We start from the raw sequence: 969 nt of genomic DNA, 5'->3' as shown, positions 1-969 counted from the left end.
AAAATGTTTTGAATGATATACATGTACATAGCCTATTGCACGATCCCGTAAGAATCTGGTAACAAGTTATACAGTTACAAAGTCATTCACAACATAACAATAACTTCCCGTTTATACTGATTAGAATTTAAACTTATTTGTGTGTTTACTTCATCTTGATTCCCATTCTTTACTGGAAATGTCAGAATTTAAACTTATTTGTGTGTATACTACGTCTGTGTAACCTTTCAAATAGTCATGTTCTCATTGATCTGCTTTTGTTTACATTTTAGTTTCAAATGCATCAGAAGAGCCCTGGAACAGAGTAACAGATGTCCAAAGTGCAACTTTGTGATTGAGAAGAAAGATCAGATATTCCCAAACTTCCTCTGTTAGTATTGTATCTCACTTGCGTTTATTTAATATTTCTATCAAGTCTATCAATAAACTTGCACTGTCTTCATTTGACATTTAGTGATTACTGGCATGGCTTTAGAAAGGGATTTTCATACTTTATGAATTACATCATTCCAGTTAATGATGTATATTTTGACTTTCAGAAACTCTTTGTTAAGTTGTCTTATGAGAGGCTAATTACAGTAGTAAGTTAAATACTTACCAGGTTCATGGAATAGTTATGAAATAATTAAACAATCGACTTATGGATAGAAAGTAAGTAGCGAAAATAAATCTGGAGAACTTGACTAGTAGGATTCCTCGAAGATGTGTCTTAGGACTTTTATTACTTATTAATTAATTTAATAAGTTCGTTAGGATCTTAGACGTTAATAATTCTAAATAGCTGCTATGACTTGGTTCTGTTGAGAATATATCTTATCCAAAAGAACCTTGACAGTCTTGAAATTAAAAATTGGTCAGAATGTTGAGAATATATCTTATCCAAAAGAACCTTGACAGTCTTGAAATTAAAAATTGGCCAGAATGTTGAGAATATATCTTATCCAAAAGAACCTTGACAGTCTTGAAATT

At 31.1% G+C, this 969-nt stretch overlaps 1 protein-coding gene across 1 annotated transcript in view; it reads left to right on the top strand.

Moving 5' to 3' along the window:
- The first annotated feature begins 237 nt into the window (after positions 1-237).
- The window catches only part of LOC106467838 (E3 ubiquitin-protein ligase RFWD2-like), a 29,985-nt gene continuing 29,253 nt past the window's right edge, over positions 238-969 (top strand). Inside the window, exon 1 of the mRNA XM_022396039.1 lies at positions 238-370. Coding sequence (XP_022251747.1) covers positions 238-370 — 133 coding nt within the window. The remainder of the gene's footprint in view (positions 371-969) is intronic.

This window comes from Limulus polyphemus, unplaced genomic scaffold (genome assembly GCF_000517525.1).
Source record: "Limulus polyphemus unplaced genomic scaffold, Limulus_polyphemus-2.1.2 Scaffold2761, whole genome shotgun sequence".
NCBI lineage: Eukaryota > Metazoa > Arthropoda > Merostomata > Xiphosura > Limulidae > Limulus > Limulus polyphemus.
This window is presented reverse-complemented; position numbering and strand designations above follow the sequence as displayed.